The following is an 18038-nucleotide window of genomic DNA, read 5'->3' on the forward strand; positions in this document are numbered from 1 at the left end:
TTAATTCTGTTAAAAACAATAATGTGGGTAAAACATACATTCACACTGTAAAAGCACAGCTCAAGTACATAATGTTTTTTTTTTTTTATAAAGTCAGAGGTTTCCATACAAAATTGAAAAATGAGTCAAGTAAACAAAGCAAAAGAACACACAAATCCTGACAGAAACTGGTATTCTTACACCACAAATAGCTGTTCTTTTTTATATTAAGGTAGATCAGAAATAATTAAGAAATATTCAATTAAAATATTTATGACAGCAAGGGGTCCCCAAAAATGGGTCTCATCTGTTAAACAAGAAGCTTTTGACTCTTTCTCTGGAACTAGAGAGATGCTTCTCATTTAGGCAGCACTAAAATCCTGAAGATTTACCTCACTCTGTTTGCTGATATATTTCCTTCCCAAAAGGGTGCAGCCTATGAGTTGCCAGAGAGAGAGGGGTGTTAGAGCTCTGGCAAGCTGATTAGTTGCTGTGTCCTTAGCAGGACACCTGCCATAGGTTACTGCAACTGTGAGAATGACAAACATCATACTGTACAGTATTATGTACACCTCCTTCATACAGTTATGCTTTCAGATATTTTGTCAGCCAGCTCAGAATTTAAATTGTTTACCTGACAGAACTAGGCCAGCTTTTCTTCATGGTTTACAAATGTCTAGAGCTGTACAGACTGTCCCCCATTATGTATGTACCTGTACGTTTAATGGTACATCACTGCCTTATGGGAGATGTTGGAAACCCTAAAGGAGAACACTGAACCAAGCAGATAAATGCAAATATTATTGAAACATTCTACAGCCAAGTCTGGATTAAAACAGAATAGTGGGGATTTTTTTTTTTTTATTATTTATTTAATTGTGTGGATAGAATGCACGGCTACATGAATGTCTGGTGTTATCTGCATTTCATTTGGTCAGCCTGTTTTTAAAAGTTTCATTGTTGTCTTTATAAAAGTCAGAAATACATACTTGTACAGACAAAGGAAAAATGAGATAAATACCTGTCTCATCATACACTGTAGCAATCCTCTCATTAGTTTCACAACGCTCTGCAACAAGAAACAAAACATTTCTAAGTCACTCTAGCACTGAGAGATTAAAACTGCATGGTAAAATCATTTATTACAGTTTGTTTTACATTACTGCTTGAAAAAATAGCAACCATCTACTCATTTACAAGTGAATCCTTCTAGGTGCGTGAACACTTGGAATATCCACTTCTGCTACCTTCAGTTAAACTATTTTTTTTCTTTTTTTCATTTACTCTGGGGCATGTATATGCTTCTGTATTTTTTTTCTTTTTTTCATTTACTCTGGGGCATGTATATGCTTCTGTCAGTGACACTCAGTGCACAATGTTACATGTGCCAGAAATAGAAAGCACATTTACCCCTGTGTCTCCCAAAGTACAGAATGATGAATCCTGTAACATGAATATGCCTAGGTAGACCAAACTGCTAAACACATGGCCCAAGAAATATTCAGATAAGCTGCAGTGCAAACTTGTGGCTAAGCAGACATGACACATGTCTAGATGGGGGACATTTCAGACACAAATGTCTGCATAGAGACATTTCTTAAGAAAGCATACACCTGGTGGACTGACTTTTGAAAGTAACATTTCCTGATGGGTAGTGAACCACCTAGTGGTAGAAAATTGCATGGTTACCAATTTTGGTTTACTAAGTAACAGACATATGCAAATACTAGGCTAGCTGCCCTGAAGGACCATTTTAAGCATGGCCAATAACCCTAGATCAGAATCAAACCCTGTACTTTGTGTCTATGAGGTGAAGACCTTAACCATTATGCTGGGTCTATATCAGAACATCAAAGTATTAAAACTTCGAATGCTCTGATATCGAACACTATTCAGCGAATGCTAAGAATAGCGAAGCTGCAGAACAGAGTTTCCTCGGGAAAAAATTTGGTTGGCTTCGCTATTCTTAGCGCTGTGGTGGAAAGTTACGGGTTGGGTTCAGGTAAGTGTGCGATTGTTTGCACATTAGGGTTAGGGGCGGCTTAAGTGAGTTAGGGTTAGGGCGTGGGTTAGGCGTCTGTGCGATAGTGACAGACTTTAGGGTTAGGAGTGGTTTAAGTGAGTTAGGGTTAGGGCGCGGGTTAGGTGAGTGTGCGATAGTGACGGACCTTAGGATTAGGGTTAAGGAAAGTGGGTAGATAGTAGTGTATGTTTAGTGTAGCGCTAGATGTAAGAATTGAAGCATATGTGTATGGTTGCTGTTTGTTTGATGTGCTTGTGTTGTGTGCATTTGTTTCGAAGCAGCAAATTTTTTCCACGGGAAAAAATTTGCTGTTTTGATTGTTCGATATTTTCATGTTTAGATGTTTTGGGGCCGATGAAATAGCGTTTGCTATTTTCATCTTTCGATAACGTGATATAAACGGATTATCCTAAACCCTATGTTTCAGCACTCATGAGCCCTTGAAGAAAAACCTGAACTGTGGGTACACATCCAGGCTGTGAAGTGGTCTTTGTCCTGTGGTCTACACCCCTGGAAATAAAATGGAGTGATGAAGGGACTGGTATAAGGACAACGGTTCCACAGTTCTGGTAGGAAATGTGGGCTAGTGCTAACAGCCTTCAAATGCTTTGGAAAGGGCAAATGTGATTCTCTAAAACCAAGGGCCTGAAGTTGTTTGATCCTACAAGCAAATGTGATGTCCACCAAGACAAAATAAATAAATAAATAAATAAATAAATAAATAAATAAATAAATAAATAAAGATGAACTGCAAAACAGATGAAATATGCAGCATCAAATGAGGGATGGGTAAGCCTATTTTTCATACCCTTCAACTCTCAAGGGAGAGGAGCATTCTTCGTAGGAGGACAAAGATGTAGAAAACCCTGAGAGAACTGCTTAAGGAGTTGGTTTCAGGACACAGTTTTGTCCTCTATAACAGCATGATAGTCTGGTAGGCCTGCACCATATTCTTTGACTGTGGAATAATAGAGACCTAAATCATTCAGATACTTGGAAGCAAGTCAAAAATGACATGTATTGCTTACTAAACAGTATCATACAGGATAGCTAGCGGCCTCAAAACAGAATTTCTTCCACATAACAGAATAAATGTCTTCTAAAAGAACGGCTTCGTAGTGGCTTCAGTTAGTTTATTAACTCGAGTTGGAAGAATCAGAGGGATCAAGGGATCAAACCAGAAGCCCTGTCCTTAAGTTACACAGTTTGTTAAGTGTCAACCATGGAGGGCTTCTTTGTACTGCACTGGATTCTCTACTGTGCCTTTATGTGGCCAAGATGAAATACTGGCCCTTATGACAATGTTCCACATTGTTCTCATTTCCCAGATGGACCATGCTGGCACAGTCTGATTCCACATATAGTGTCCACAAACACTTTATTGGGTAATACTTTTTTTTATTCACATATTTTATGACATTTCCCATGAAAAATAAGAGATAACAAATGACAGCACTATTCTCATTCTAAGACAAAATATTAACAAACAAATTAAAACTATTTACAATAAGTACATAGGCTTGAAGCAGAACTGCAGATCACATGTGAAACACACAAGTTCTGTAGTGTAAGTATCAATTCAGAAAGAGTTACAGTCCATTTGTAAAGTCGCAATAAGTGATAAAACTTTTATCCAAGGATTATTAACAAATGCCTTTCGACAGAGTCTAAGTTCTTTGGTCTTAGTTTCTTTGAATGCCAGGTCTTTAACTAAAGACAAGAAATCCTCAACAGTAGGTGGGCAGTTAATTTTCCATCTTCTGGTGATGGACTTTCTGGCAATAGCAAGTACTGACCATAGTAAATATGAATTATTGGTACTTGCGTATTATCGCAACCACATTCTGAAGAGGAGAAGTGGTTCTTTTCCAAGCCATAGTCGTAACGATAAATGTACTCAAACTGTCTTGCACATATCTCTCAATTGTCAAGATTTGGGTGTCATAATTTTGGATTCTTCATCATAACATTTGTGGATTTATGACATATCAGTGAGGATAGACTTTACTAAATAACAAAATACATTTTTCCATATCCTTCAGATAATGCTTGCGAACACAAATCCTGTTGTGGTAGTAACTTTCTAAGTTTATAAAAGCCATATTTTAAATCTGCCCCTATTTTGGGCCCTTTGTCCATCCCATTATATTCAAGCTTTGTTCAAATGCCTTGCACTAACAGGCTGAGATGTATGTTCTTTAGAACAACTTTGGCTTGATCAAATGGCACGATTCTGTTTTCAGCATCGAAAAAAAAGTTTGAGCCTTGTTTTGGACGTCTAATTCCATATATTTGCTTATAATGAATCCCCAGTACCTTAACAACACTCCATTTTGTCCCATACTTCTTCTCATCTGTTTATAAACTTTCTTCCTCCAAAATAATATGTACTCATTAGCTCACCTCCTTCATTGCATTTCCAAACTTCCAACCCATTTTTTGGCTTTCTGTGGACTTCTTTAAGCAAGCAGGTGGGAAACGTGTCTTAATCTTACACCATGACAAGTATTCCACGGAGTGATAATCAAGAAATATAATCACTTTGGCTAAAACAGATTTACAGAGGCCATAGTGACATGGATTATACTTAACAGATATACATAGAATGATACCGTGTGCTACAATTGGTGAGTCTGGAATGTGGTTGCGATAATATGTAAGTACCGAATTATTCTTATTGAAACAGTAATCTTTGTACACATTGAAAAGAACTAATGATTTGGACAATGAAAATGAATCCGTAAATAATGCTTTGAGAAAATCATCTATGTTGTTCCAATAACCCTTTAATTTAGGACAATCATAAAAGGTGTGTACCCTATCAGCTTTAGTATGCTCTGTGCATCTCCAGTAGGATACATTGGAGCTATTATTGATTTTAACTATCTTATCTGGTGTCAGAAATGCCCTGTGAAGATACTTCAAAGCAAAAATACTCCAGTAATGAGACCATGAAGTATGCTTGATGGATAATAAATTTGTTTTTCGTCATGTGAGAAATTAAAAGAACAGCCTTTGAATATAAAATTCCAGTATCTTTGGTTTATGCTAGTCTTATAAACAACTAACATGTTATCTAATTTTGAAATAATGTTATTTGTGGTGAAGCTATAGATAAAAGCCAACAGAGAACCTCAATTTGGTAGTACTTATAGACCCATATCACTATTAAATAAGGATTATAAAATCTTTATGTCCATCTTTGCAGATAGATTTAAAGGTCCCACTAACGCAAATAATAAATGATGATCAATTAGGCTTCATATACGAAAGACATACTTATGATAACATCCAAAGGATTTTATCACTTACTGAATATTTGAACAAGGGAAATAAAGAAGCACTAGTGATTAGAAAAGCTTTTGATTCTGTTAACTGGGAATATATGTTTGAAGTGTTATATTATTTTCACTTTTTCTCTTCTTTCATTTCTCTAATAAAAAATATAAACCAAAACAATGTAGCGTATATTAAATTAGGTCCCTTTACATCTGAATCTATTCAAATAAACAAAAGGCACTAAGCAGGGATGTCCCTTATCCTCTATTTTATTTGCATTAGCCATTGAAATATTTACTGTGGTGCTGCGGTAGCGTTGTTGCCTCACAGTAAGATGCTGTCCCATTCGATTATCAGCTAGAGTGTCTTCTGCGTGGAGACATGTGTGAATGCGCGTATCTTCATTGAAGGTTGTGCGTCAGGGCTGGTAACTCGGCACGTAAAAATCAACTACCAATCATTAGCGGACCGGAGTTCCACTGTGGCGACCCCTAACCAGGAAAAGCCGAAAGACACAACAACAACATTGGGTAATACTTTTAATGTATCAAATACAATAATCTTTCTGATGTAAACAATAGGACTGAAGTCCAAACAAGTGGCAAAGACGACAGATAAATGGTTGAAGCCAATCATTCACTGGCAATCTTCTAAATAAATTCAATTGCCAGCCCTATTTTTAACTTTGAAAAGAAATGTCTAAAGTGGACTAAGTGTAGGAAGTGATGCGTCCTTTCTGCTTACATGGTCTATAAATCTATCCAGCTACATGCTTGCGGGTTTACTATCCAGGTGGCTCTGGGTGATAAACGTTATTTAGCTTCTGTTCACAACTCCTTCTTCTCTTACTTCATTTTGTAATGACCCTCACACCCTTAACTGCTTAAACCTACCTTTATTCTACTAGAAGTGCTAAAGTTATGGAAAGGATTTGCAAATGCATCCAGTATATTTTGAGATTTGCAAAACACAAAAATCCTCTGTCAACTAATAAAACAGCTGGTGTAAAATAAATATAGCTAAAGTAGCAAACGGACACCAACTGTACCACAGCTAGGAAATTGACTATAAAACAGGTAAGAGCTTTCAGGGATGTGCCCCTTCATCAGACAACTCACAAAAACAATGCATTCCCTATATAGTAGAAGCACATGCAATCAATTAAGTCTTAAAGATACAATGTTGAATTACAAATACTTAAAAATGACTCTCACTCTAACATATCTAAAATATGCATATATCTGGTTCAAAACTTCATAAGTGTTAAAACACATTATGTAAATAAGTCATAGTTAATGATAATATATTAAAACTGCTAAAACCATGTCACACTGTGCAAAAATTATATAAACATGAACTAAAACGTACAACGTAAATACAAACATATATATGTAGTGCACTAACACCATATAAAATATAATGTGTATGAAAAGGCATATTGGAATACAGAAATATCTATGCAAGTATAAATATGTGTGCATGTATGTATACAGATGTATAAAAAAGACAAATATATTTAAATGTATGTGTAAATATGTAGATAAACTGTGTATACACATAAGGAATGCATAGGCAACTTAGTGTGTCAATGTCAAAACTAAAATGGCAATAAGTAAAATAAAATTAAACATTAAAATTCCAAAATCATAACAGTCAATGCTTAAGTGGATGAACTTTTAAGAACGGTTTCAAGGACACCATATTGTTTAAACCTGGTGGTTTATCTGCACTAAACAACATAATCCATTTTTGTTCTGCAACCTCTGTGTCATTTGACAAATTGCCCCCTCTCAATCTCTCTAACAGGACTTGTAGAACCAGGAACTTAAAATTGTGATCTGGTCCCTCGTTCTTATTGTGCATGGCTGTAGCACTACTCTCTTTACAATTCTTGATGTCCCTGTAGTGTTTCAGTATTCTCTCAGTCAACCGCCTGTTAGTCTTACCTATGTAAAAACTAAAACATACTGTGCAATAGGCAAGATACACTACATTAGATGTTGTACAATCAGCATATTGTCTGCTATTAAAACTGAAACCCTTAAATGGGTGTACAAAGCTTCTACCACTGTGAATATATTTACAGGCTGTGCAATCTCTGCATATCTAGGTGCCCAATCTATCAGATCTATTCTGGATGGTTGATGTATCATTTCCTATAGCAAAGGTGACTCTTTAATGTTCTATTATTCCTAAATGTAAAATTAGGTTTAGGTCCAATAATACCTTGTAGATCACTAATTGTGGAAAGAATGCCCCAATTCTTGGTAATAACATTACAAACAGAATTAATATTGCTAGCAAATGTTAGTGGCATCCTTAGGGTATTATCAGTAACCCCTTGGATATGGCTGGTCGTATTGTTGTTAATGGTTTGAGTATTTGATTCATTGCTCCCTTCTTTATAGAAATAGGATCTACACCTTCCATTTCTATTACTCCAACCTTCGTTAATACATTTATCTATATCGTGTGCATTATATCCCTTCTCTAGAAATTCCATCTTCAATAGTTGTAAAGCACTAGCTAGTTCACTGTCATTGTTGAACAATCTCATAGTCCTGTAGACTTGACCCTTAATGATATTCCGCTTGGTGTGGTTAGGTTGCATACTTGTACAATGCAGGTAGTTGTTTTTCCTAACAGGTTTCCTATATAGGCTGGTTTTGATGCGAATTAAATCATCCTTCCTAACCTTAGCATCCAAGAAATCAATCTCATGTAGGTAATACTTAGATGTAAACCTAAGGAACGTAGTAGTATTGTTCAAATAAGCAAAGAATTTATTTAGATCAGCCTTGGTACCATTTCATTACAAAAAATGTCATCCACAAATCTAATGTACTAGCTAATATGCTTTCTGTATTTAACATTAGATAATACATGATTTTGTTCCCATTGTACAAGGGAAAGGTTGGCGTAGCTATTGGCACAAGTTGTGCCCATAGCCATGCCAACTTTCTGTAGGCAATAGTTCTTATGAAAAATGAAAACATTGTTGGTCAAAATGATGTCCAACAATACACAGATCAACTCACATTTATCCCTAGTGTGATTTGCATTATTAAGTAATTCCCTTACATTGTCTATGCCCCATTCATTGGGGATGACAGTGAAAAGTGATTCTACATCCATTGTCACAAAGAAACAACTGCTATCACCATTAATGTCAGCCCATTTCAATCTAAGAGTTTCCAGGAATGTTTTAGAGTCTTTGAGCACACTATCACAATTTTTCAGTAATGGGTGTAGATTTTTTTTCAACAAAAATGGAAAAAGGGGCTCTGTCACCCATCCTTTGCTAGATACAATGGGACGCATTGGTGGTATATACAGACTTTTATGAATCTTAGGTAGCCCGTATACCTCAGGAATAGTAGGACTACTCACAGTAAAATAGTCAAATAATTGCTCATTAATCATCCCTGTAATCAACAGATCAAAAATCAAAAAGGAAACCTTATCCATAATGCCTTTCACAACAATGCACGATACAGATTGATATGTTACATCATTATTTAACAGTTCAAACATTTGTTCAAGGTATAGTCCCTTATCTAGGACAACAATCCCACCTCCCTTATCTGCAGGCCGTATCTCAATGGAGTTCATTAGTTTCAACTCTTCCAGGGCTTTGTATTCAGATTTGCTTAAATTATAATAAGTCTCAGTACAAATACCAGCATTTAGTACCTCTCTAATCTGTTTGTCACATACTTCAATAAATGAGTCTATTATAGCATTACTGGGAGGAACATATGTACTGGGCTTCTTGAAAATACATTTGTTCACTTCAGTGTTAGAACAAAACTAACCAGCCTATATAGGAAACCTGTTAGGAAAAACAACTACCTGCATAGCACAAGTATGCATCCTAACCACACCAAGCGGAATATCACTAAGGGTCAAGTCTACAGGACTATGAGATTGTTCAACAATGACAGTGAACTAGCTAGTGCTTTACAACTATTGAAGATGGAATTTCTAGAGAGGGGATATAATGCACACGATATAGATAAATGTATTAACGAAGGTTGGAGTAATAGAAATGGAAGGTGTAGACCCTATTTCTATGAAGAAGGGAGCAATGAATCAAATACTCAAACCATTAACAACAATACGACCAACCATATCCCAAGGGGCTACTGATAATACCCTAAGGATGCCGTTAACATTTGCTAACAATATTAATTCTGCTTGTAATGTTATTACCAAGAATTGGGGCATTCTTTCCACAATTAGTGATCTACAAGGTATTATTGGGCCTAAACCTAATTTTACATTTAGGAACAATAGAACATTAAAGTCACCTTTGCTATAGGAATGATACATCAACCATCCAGAATAGATCCGATAGATTGGGCACCTACATATATAGAGATTGCACAGCCTGTAAATATATTCACAGTGGTAGAAGCTTTGTACACCCATTTAAGGGTTTCAGTTTTAATAGCAGCCAATATGCTGATTGTACAACATCTAATGTAGTGTATCTTGCCTATTGCACAGTATGTTTTAGTTTTTACATAGGTAAGACTAACAGGCGGTTGAAAGAGAGAATACTGGAACACTACAGGAACATCAAGAATTGTAAAGAGAGTAGTGCTACAGCCATGCACAATAAGAACAAGGGACCAGATCACAATTTTAAGTTCCTGGTTCTACAAGTCCTGCCAGAGAGCTTGAGAGGGGGCAATTTGTCAAATGAGACAGAGGTTGCAGAACAAAAATGGATTATGTTGTTTAGTGCAGATAAACAACCAGGTTTAAACAATATGGTGTCCTTGAAACAGTTCTTGAAAGCTTGTCCACTTGAGCATTGACTGTTATGATTTTAGAATTTTAATGTTTAATTTTATTTTACTTCTTGCTATTTTAGTTTTGACATTATGACATACTAAGTTGTCTATGTATTCCTTATGTGTATACACATTGTTTATCTACATATGTACATGTACATTTAAATATATTTTTGTCTTTTTTTATACATCTGTATACATACATGCACTCATATTTATACTTACATTGATATTTCTATATTCCAATATGCCTTTTCATACACATACACATTATATTTTATATGGTGTTAGTGCACTATATATATATATATATATATATATATATATATATATATATATATATATATATATATATATATATATATATATATATATATGTTTATATTTACATTGTACGTTTTAGTTCACGTTTATTTAATTTTTGCAGTGTGACATGGTTTTAGCAGTTTTAATATATTATCATTAACTATGACTTATATACGTATGTGTTTTAATACTTATGACGTTTTGAACCAGATATATGCATATTTTAGATATATTAGAGTGAGTCATTTTTAAGTATTTGTATTCAACATTGTATATTTAAGACTTAATTGATAGAATGTGCTTCTACTATATAAGGAATGAATTGTTTTTGTGAGTTGTCTGATAAAGGAGCACATCCCTGAAAGCGCTTACCTGTTTTATAATCAACTTTCTAGCTGTGGTACAGTTGGTGTCTGTTTGCTACTTTAACTATATTTTGAGATTCATTTGGCAGGAAAAAGTGGCTTATTCTTCCCCATGGAAATCGGCTAGTCTGGCAGTTTAGTACAGGGGACTTAGAATATAACCTTCCTAGGTGATTACCAGGGTAGTGGCACAACAGCCTTTCCAAGTCAAACGAATAATACCCAGGATCCAACAATATTACATCTTAAATCCCCAGATATTGAATGGGGTAGTATCAGGATAGGGGGTCTTTGGATGTTGGAGCCCTGAGTCATTTTACAGACTGCCTCTGTCCATAAGGGACATGTGAAGTATCCCAGGGTGAATTTATGGTTCCCCATCTATTTATCCAAATTTTTCTTTGAAAGAGTGAGGGACGGGCTGTAGTACTGGATTTGATTCCTTATGATTCCATGTGTCTTCTGCACAACTCAGTAAAGTCATTTAATCAAACACTTCTGATACATTTACTCAATTAAAAATAAACAACAGACATACAGAAGAAGGCTACAGATTAGTCTATAGGTCACTTGAAATGAGGTGACAGTTTGTTAGGAGGAAGGAAGGAGGGATATTGTTTTGGATGGACTCTGGTGAAAAGGATCCAGTGTTATGGTAAATACATAACTTCCATATCCTGTTTCATTTATCTGTATGAACTGTTGTGGAAGAATCTCAAGCTACCACTTTTTTCAGGTGGCATCATGGCAGGATATCTTTCATAACTGAAGCTCCAGAGAAAGCTCTAGATATAGATATGACATCCCATTTATAATGTTTGGTAAATATATGCAATGTAGATCATGCTTCTGTGATACACATTTCATTCACAGAGGAATTTCTATAAAAGACATTGCGACAGATATTTATTTATTTAACATTTGTTTACTGGGAAAGTCTGACTTGGAATGAGCTAATTTTCAGCAGATTCCTGGGGAAAAATGCTCCAAATGTAAGATATGATATTATGAGTTCTTTCTTTAGAGAATAAGGTGTACTTCTGGAAGAGTAAACAAAGTTGATACAATCAGAAAACTATCTGTACAATGTTTGCTTAGAAATTTTCTTGCATATTTTGTTTGGGGCAAGGCAAATAAATAATTGAATGTCCTTCCTGAATGATTTGGTTGTGTGGAGGTAGAATTAGAGTTATCTATGAAAGTCCAGGATATGTAACAAATACTCTATTTTGTTGGCATACTTAGGGAAGAATACTGACAGGATGTAATGTATTGCCAGTTAAGCTAAGAGAAGTAGGGCAGTCGATGTGTAACATATGCCAGCATAACTAGCTGGAGTTTTGTAAAGAATTGCATGTCATTTGTACATCAAACTGATTTGAACAGGTGTTTGTGTTGAAAATGTATTTGTAAAGCTGCTTGTGTTAAGACGGTACCAACAGTGGATCCTGCTGGACAGAAAAGAAATATGCCTGTATGTCAGACTGTATTGTAACTGTTGAAATGACTATATTGCAACAGATCATACTGGAAGATAAGAGATTAATGTCAGTCCAGCTAACTTTGAAAAATAATCTGAAATTCATTTACCTGGTTTAGGCCATACAAATTGTATCTTACAGTTCTGATTGCAGCTAGAGACAAAATGTCTGTAAAAACCAGGACTAGAAATCCTACTGTATTGTCCTTAGGGGTGAACTAATTGCTAGCCTGGAAGGGTGGGAGTTTTTGAAATGGTTTTATAGCTTCTAGCTGCTATAGCACATCTTAGCAAATCTCTGTGAGTGTGTATGGTAACACATATGTGCAAGATTCTGGCTCAGTTTCTAGTAAAGGGGCTAGTGTAGGAACCAGACGTCAGATGACCATGTGTGAGTTAGATGCCATTCTGCAAGCCAGCACTAAAATGATGTCTGTTTCTGAAACCTGACAAAGAAAGACCGTTCAACTACAACATCTTACCTTGCTCTAGCAAGTGAACTAGGGGACAGTAATTCTTTAGATCATTCAAGAAAAGATAGTGAGATTAGTGAAGTATTGTTTTTCTGTATCTGTGTGAATCTTTCCATCAGTGTTATTTGTAATATTTCCTGTGACTGAAACTCTGGTGTTTATTGTAAATAGATATTTAGTGTTTTCATGTTATTTTACTATTTATTATTAAATATATTTAAAATGTTCATTGTAGCTTGTCTTTTAGAGAATAAGAGAATATTTTAACCTTTGAGAGTACTTACATTTATTTGGTGACACTATGGCCACTCCTGAAAGCCTTGCTGTATTGGTCAAATATTACCATTTGTATTAGTATTAATTTTACTCAGTATAATTGGGTACCCTTGTAAGAGCCTTAGAATACCTGGCTTTGGAGTGTTCTGGTGGCAGAATATACCTTATAGTCTGGGCAGAGGGGGCATAGCTGGTAAATCTATGCCAGCCTTTCCCAAGTGTATGCGTGAAAATCAAATCTCAAAGAGTGTGTATGTGTCAGCTACTTGGAGCAGGGACACAGAGCACTGGTTTCACAGAAAGGCTGGTGGAGGACTTGACTTGGAACACAAGTGAGGACAAAATTCTACAGCTGTGCCAGTGGGTCGACTGAGGACTCAACTCTACAGCTGTGTCAGTGAGGAGTCTTATGTGGGACCTGGTGACAGAGAGAGAAACCCAGCCCCAGGACGGGAGTGTGTTCCCTGTGTGCTGTTAAGGGAAACTGTGCTTGGTGCAGACAGCTGCATTTGGAAATTCTGTGTATATCTATCTTTGCTCCAAGTGAATGTTCCTCACCAGTGGCAGTGGTGAGGATAGAGGCTCCTTGCTTACTGGCCCAGAGGAGGGGCATCACAGGTGGACTGGTTGATTTGGATTAATTTCTGATGCTACTTTTGGAATAAAAAATGAGTTGCTTCTCAGGGAGAACCATTCCAAATGAAATACTAGTTATGGCAGAGTAGATCACAATGTGTGTGTAGTTCCGAAATCCACCTGGCTGATGGGACTGCAATAAAAGAGTTTTACAGATAAAAAGAAAATCCATAGAAGATGCTGGCTGAAAGGACATTTTTGTTAGATAGCTTCTATGACAAAACTGAGGTCCCATGGAGGAGTGAGATCTTTTAAGGGAGTATGCAGAGGAAATAAACCTCTGAGAAATATCTTACAAAGTCTGTGTGAAGCCAGGAAACAGTTTTGGACTCCAGAATGAGATGGATACCAATTGTACCTTAATGGTAGAGTAAATAGAGCCTGCCTTGTAAACATTTGAAAGAAATTGTAAAACTTCTGGGATGAAGGAAGTAAAAGGGTTTAAGCCTTGTACTATGGAACACACACAGAAGCATTTTCATTTACTCCCATAGAGTTTACGGATAGATTGATTTTGAGAAGCAGACAATACAATGTACCACTATTTGGGGCAATGAAGGATTTTGGCCATTATGGAAAATGGAGAAACCATGCGGTTAAACTGAGGTTGTAGAGGTCTAGGTGAGTTTGACTGGATGGATGAGAAAGGACATCTGAAGCTGGATGTAGAAGCTATATGGACTTCTACACTAGTATTGACTAGGGGAAACCAGATATGCTTAAGTGAGTGAGAACAATAAAAATTATTACAGATTTACATGTTGTAGTTTTCTGTAGAAACTTCAAAATGAGGGGAAATGGAGGAAAGGCATAAACCCTCGGGGGGGGGGGGGGTGACCTGTCAGACTTGATGGCAACTTGTGGTGACTAATCCATAGGAGAAATCAGGGTGAAATAGCTGCTGTATTTGGTGATGAAAGGCAACATAAACAGATCACAGCATGACTGGTTCCAGTGAATGAATACCTGCTGAGTCACTGATAGACAGAGGGACCATTGATAAGGCATTAAAATGTATCTGCTGAGCCTGCTAGAAAGCAGACTGTCCCTGAAATATGCCTTGCAGTTAGAAAATGATGTTAATCAATTGCCCATTGCCAAACATTGATGGCCATTCTGAAAAGGGGCTAAGACCTAGTAGTTGCACCTTGATTGTTGATATAGCACATACCATATCATTTGAGTGAATAGTGATCTATCCAGAGAGAAGTGATTCTGAACCTTATGCAAGATAAGAGAACAGCCGTCATTCTCCATCTCCCAAAAATGCACAACGATGTCTGCATAGAGAAGGGCACAAGTGGCGCCCATAGCTACACTACTATTTTCCAAAAACGCACAACGATGTCTGCATAGAGAAGGGTACAAGTGCTGCCCATAGCTATACTACTATTCAGTGAAATCACAAATCATAGTTACTTTACTGTTGTCAAAACCACTATGCTTACTCACAAAATCACAAAACCATTTCAGTCCCACATCATGTGGGATGCAGCAAAACTTGTCCTTAATATCTACAGTAACAAAATACCACTCCTCATGAAAAGGTTTTGCTTTATGTTACTTAAAAAGTTTGATGAGTCCATTAAAATATAGTTGTAAGGCGACTTTAGCTCTTTAATGTAAACATACAGAGCCAGTACATGGGTTTTGGAATAAGGTTTTGGTGGGTTATAGGATGTAAGGGTGGATCAAGGGTATTTTTTATAGTTTGGGTATGCCAAAAATATTTTGCACCATAGGATAGTACACGTTAGATAGTTGTGAATACCAGATTCGTAATCTACCCTCCAAAATGAAATCATGCAAATAGATAGCAATCTTGCTATAGGCTATGTATATCTCATTCTTTGAAATATTAATGTACTGCTGTTCATTATTCAGAAGACTGAACATGTTACTAGAATAAATAATACTCTGCATAATAACAATTCCCCCACCCTCATCAGGCTCCATAATAAGCACATTACGGTTACCAACAATCTCATTGAGCAAAATCACGTCAAGTTAAATGAGATTTCCAGTGCCACTGTTTCTTAGCATGCGACTTGTGAATATCAGTTAAACACAATCACTTGAACAAACTAAAATTTTTAAAATATGCATTTAATAATTATGTATTTTTCACATACTTTTTGAAAGGTGGTTTCATAAATTTTAAATGATTTTAACATTCTGTGCCTTTAAGTAGTCTTATGGCTGTATAATTGATTAACTATTTCTGCCTTTGAACCTTTACAAGTGATATTAGATCAATAGAAGTTATTTCTGAAGAAGTCTCAAACATTGAGGGATGAAAATACTTAATTCTTATTAAAATATTTATTGTTCATCATTCCTGTGGTGCTGGATTGTTTCTGGGCTGACCTTTTTTGCCAAGTTTATTTTGGTTCATCTGAATAGCTGTTTAAAGCTTCTTCCATTTTGCCAGCCTTTTTTATTTGCATTGATATACTCCTTAAATATTTTATTTGTTTTAATCATCTCTGTGCACATTTGAATTATTTTTTTCCTCTGTGCACATTTGAATTATTTTTTCCTTTAAATTATTGGAAGCTATCTTTTGCATGAGAGCTAGAATTTGAACTTTTTTTTGCTGAACAGCTGCAGGATTCTTCAGTCAGTTTTCTCTTCACCTTTTCTAGATGATTTTCTGTCAGTCTTTCCAATTTTCTTCTTTGTTGTTATCCAGACAGTTTATTTACTAGCCAGTAATTAAATTTTACTAAGCTGGCACAGTTAATAGCCTTTATCTCTTAGTTTCTTTTTTTTTCACACAAGAGATTAAATTAAGCTGTTGCTCAGTGTGCAGCCATCTTGAAAGCTCAAACATCTAGTTTCTTGAGCATAACTATCCATGGCAGAAATAGTTTCTCAGTGAGGTGTCAGAGTTGGTAGACTTCTTACAGGAAGCATTTGCAAAGCTCTTAAGATACCACGGAAGCAGAATCCAACCAAAAACTATAGCTTATCAAACAGATACTAACAAATATCAAACAAAGTACCTCGCTGACTCTCTTTAAGCACAACCTTGGGGAAGCCACAAATTTGTCCCAGGTGTTCCACCTCTGTCCCTCACTAACAGGGGTGACAGGTGCTGACTTGAAGTTGTTTTTGGGGATAAAGGGCCCCAGGGCCATTAGCCTAGTAATCTCCTATGATCTTATGAATAATGGTGACAAAAGAACACAAGTTTAAAATATTATTTCATGTATTTGTTCACCAGGTAAACCCAATGGACAAAGTGTCTTATCAGGGTGGCCCAGAGCACTCTGACTGGTTAAGTGACTTGCTTAAAGTCACAAAGCAGGCAAATGGACATGAAAGGATTCATACCCTGTACCTTTGACTACACGAAGATGTTCATTATCAAGAGCCAGACAGCTACAAATAACTTAAAAAAAATGTTGATGGATGTGCACTCTTTGAACAATAAAACCTATCAAACTGCAATGACTGACATTACTGAATGACAGTAATCTTCAGGGATTTACTGCAAAAAAAAAGTTAATGAGGGATAGGGCATAAATATCATAATCAGTTATGTTCTGCAAAATAAGACACATTTAAGAGTCAAAGTATTCTAATTCACTTAAAACGTGAACAGAGTGTTAGGTTTTTGCAACAGCATGCATTTTTTTCTGAACATTTATAAAACAAGAACTATGAAATTCTAATAATTGCCATTACTTACTGATTATAAACCTTAGCCCCAATGATTTATCTGAAAAGGACACAAGTGAAAGGTCACAAAGTTAGTGCAGAGGATTAAGGCTTTGAACCTTTAAGTCAACAGCTTCTTGTAGTCGAGAGTACAGGGTTTGATTCTTTCTACCTCAATTTGCATACTACGTGACTGAGTCCCTTTACCAGACAGACAGTGCACCTTGGTCGCTTCTTTACCTGGTTTAAAAGACCAGACCTCCCCCCCACCCCGTAGTTATACCTATATACTTGGCTGTCTCTCCACAGTTACCTAAAACACAGTGCATACTATTTTTCTCTTTACTTTTACAATAACTACTAAGATTTTGATTTAAATTAAATGTTTTTATTTAAAAATTTACAGCAGAAACACCGACAGCCATTTGATGAACAAAACAAAATACTCTCTAACATTGAAAACAGAAAGTGTGAGCAACAGTAAAGTTTCCTTCCTCTACTGAAAATAGGATAGCAGTGTCCTTCACAGATCACCCAAAGCCCTGTCTCTTTACTCAGTATTATATAGACTTCTGAGAAGTGATTTTTGCTTGGCATACAAAGCATCCCTGGAACTTATTTTGAAGAGCCCTTTGCACATCTGCAAAGCAAACAGCATCAGAACTTCTAGATTAAAATACCTAAATTTTGCCTGTGCCATAAATAGGACATGCTGGAAAGGCAGCTATGTTTCTCAGAAAATTCCTGTTCTCTAGAACA

At 36.2% G+C, this 18038-nt stretch overlaps 1 protein-coding gene across 4 annotated transcripts in view; it reads right to left on the reverse strand.

Moving 5' to 3' along the window:
• The window catches only part of PHKA2 (phosphorylase kinase regulatory subunit alpha 2), a 1461438-nt gene that overhangs the window by 1140374 nt on the left and 303026 nt on the right, over positions 1–18038 (reverse strand). For all 4 annotated transcript variants that reach the window (XM_044073068.1, XM_044073067.1, XM_044073065.1 and 1 more), the window contains exon 5: positions 1001–1048. In XM_044073068.1, coding sequence (XP_043929003.1) covers positions 1001–1048 — 48 coding nt within the window. The remainder of the gene's footprint in view (positions 1–1000; positions 1049–18038) is intronic.

This window comes from Protopterus annectens, chromosome 5.part1 (genome assembly GCF_019279795.1).
Source record: "Protopterus annectens isolate FY-2018-M chromosome 5.part1, PAN1.0, whole genome shotgun sequence".
Taxonomy (NCBI): Eukaryota; Metazoa; Chordata; order Ceratodontiformes; family Protopteridae; genus Protopterus; species Protopterus annectens.